The sequence below is a fragment of the Bison bison genome, unplaced genomic scaffold (genome assembly GCF_000754665.1).
Source record: "Bison bison bison isolate TAMUID 2011002044 unplaced genomic scaffold, Bison_UMD1.0 scf7180017864285, whole genome shotgun sequence".
NCBI classification, from domain to species: domain Eukaryota; kingdom Metazoa; phylum Chordata; class Mammalia; order Artiodactyla; family Bovidae; genus Bison; species Bison bison.
This window is the reverse complement of record NW_011494857.1, coordinates 1,932,596-1,934,559: the sequence shown is the minus strand read 5'-3', so window position 1 is coordinate 1,934,559 and position 1,964 is coordinate 1,932,596. Positions and strand designations below refer to the sequence as shown.

Below are 1,964 nucleotides of genomic sequence, written 5' to 3'. Positions count from 1 at the left end.
TTCCGATCTGTTTAGGAGCTCTGGGGACACCACCACCGTGTCTTGCCCACGATAGGTGCCCGGACCCCAGAGCTCCTAAACCTGGCCTCCAACTTGCCAGGTGACCCGGGGTCGCTCACATAACCTATCTGGCCCTCAGCTTCCCCAGCTGCAGATCATGGTGTACAGAGCTTGGGCACTCCCAAGGCCAGGCTTTCTTGGGCAGATGCCAGGCTCTGACTGGAGAGGTCTGCAGAGGGTCCCAGCTTCAGTGGTTATCATGAATGCCCCCCCCCGCCCCACCAGAGTCTGGGTCCTCAGACTGCATTATGAACCCCTGGGCTGCACTGACATCTATGGGAGTCTGGATGCCTGCATTAGCGCAGTTTAAGCTGGGCTTTAGAGCAGGTACTGGCTCTGTTATTCACTTGTAAAAGGACCTTGTCTGATGTTCCTCTGCACCTCGGTTTGCTCTTCTGGAAAATGGAGCTATCCCTAACCCCTCCTATTTGCATGACTAGTCTGAAGATGTCTGAGTTAATACAGGAGGAGCATTTACCCACAAGGGCAGGGCACGGGACAACTGGTCAGGAAAGGCTGCTCTGAGCTTATTACCACCACAGTGACCTTTCTGACACTGGCATTTTTCTTACCAGTATAGGGGTATTCAAAGACAGAGCTTCTATTCTTCCCCCATCCAACTCCCCCGTGTTAATGCAAACACACTCCCAAGTGCAAAGCTGTGAGTGAATGGACGACGTGTTTCACATGGGGAGGCACCTGAATTCACAGGGCAGTGGATAAGTGTCCAGGTCAGGACGTTGTTGGACTCACCGATCTCAAATGAGTGCTCCAGTAGCAGCCCCACGGTGCCGCAGCCCTCACCTTCTCGACCTTCCACCCCCACCTGCGAGTGATAAAAAGGGACCCACTTAAGGACCATCAGAGTCCTCAGTCCGGCAGGATCCAGGAACCCCAGGACAGACAGACCCGTAGGCTGCTTGCTGGAAGAGCCTTATTTTCATACCCATATCCAAACACTGATGCATGCTCACGATTCCACCGGAATCTGACCATTTCATGAAAATTTATGATCTGGATGGGCCTCAGAAAACCAGAGCCTGCAAACCAGTTGCCTCATTTTCAAGGCAACTACCTCCAGGTCACTTTCACGCCTAGCATCATAAATATTCATGAGTTAAAGGATAGCCTTCCCAACCTAATATTCAAATGACCTCGATGTCACCTTAAGCCTCAACAGTCACGATGCCGCCATCAAGCAAATTCAAGATTTCAGGCCTTCCTTTTCTCCAGCTCTCCAAATTTCTCCTACCTCTGCATACTCAACTCTCCACCCTCAAGCCTGCGCTACCTAGTTCCAGATTTTAATCCTTGAGCTCAACACTCCGCCCACCCCACGCGTATGCGGGAGACGGAACTCCTCCATTCTCTCGAGAGCCCCCTCGCCATTTTCATTTTAGCCGCCCCGACGTCTGATTTGCCAAGATTCCACCCGGGCCACACCTCCTCAAGCATATTCATGACTGCGGATCCCAAGCGTTCGAAACTTAAAGTCTTGCCCCGATCTCCTCTTTGGGTGAAGCCGAGTTTTCACCGCACCAAGAGCCCTCGTGCCAAAATCCCAACCGAGCCCCGCCCCCTTATGCATATTCACAAGCTAGAGCCTTCCTATGGAGAGGGAAATGGCAACCCACTCCAGTGTTCTTGCCTGGAGAATCCCAAGGATGGGGGAGCCTGGTGGGCTGCCGTCTATGGGGTCGCACAGAGTCGGACACGACTGAAGCGACTTAGCAGCAGCAGCAGCAGCAGCAGAACCTTCCTAACCTCTCGCTTTCTCCCAGGCCTCATGCATGCGCAGGACTGCAGCCTCGCTTTGAACGGTTTTCATCTCGCCTTCCCTCCCGGCCCTGCGCAGCCTCGTTCCCACCTTAACCGACCTAAAGACCCAAGACCACGATCGCCGG

The 1,964-nt window shown here is 53.6% G+C and overlaps 1 protein-coding gene across 1 annotated transcript in view; it reads right to left on the bottom strand.

Annotated features, from left to right (window-relative positions):
* Positions 1-1,964, bottom strand: part of EMC10 (ER membrane protein complex subunit 10) — a 6,382-nt gene that overhangs the window by 3,847 nt on the left and 571 nt on the right. The window contains exons 2-3 of the mRNA XM_010849730.1: positions 814-886; positions 51-148 (exon numbers count right to left, since the gene is read on the bottom strand). Coding sequence (XP_010848032.1) covers positions 51-148; positions 814-886 — 171 coding nt within the window. The remainder of the gene's footprint in view (positions 1-50; positions 149-813; positions 887-1,964) is intronic.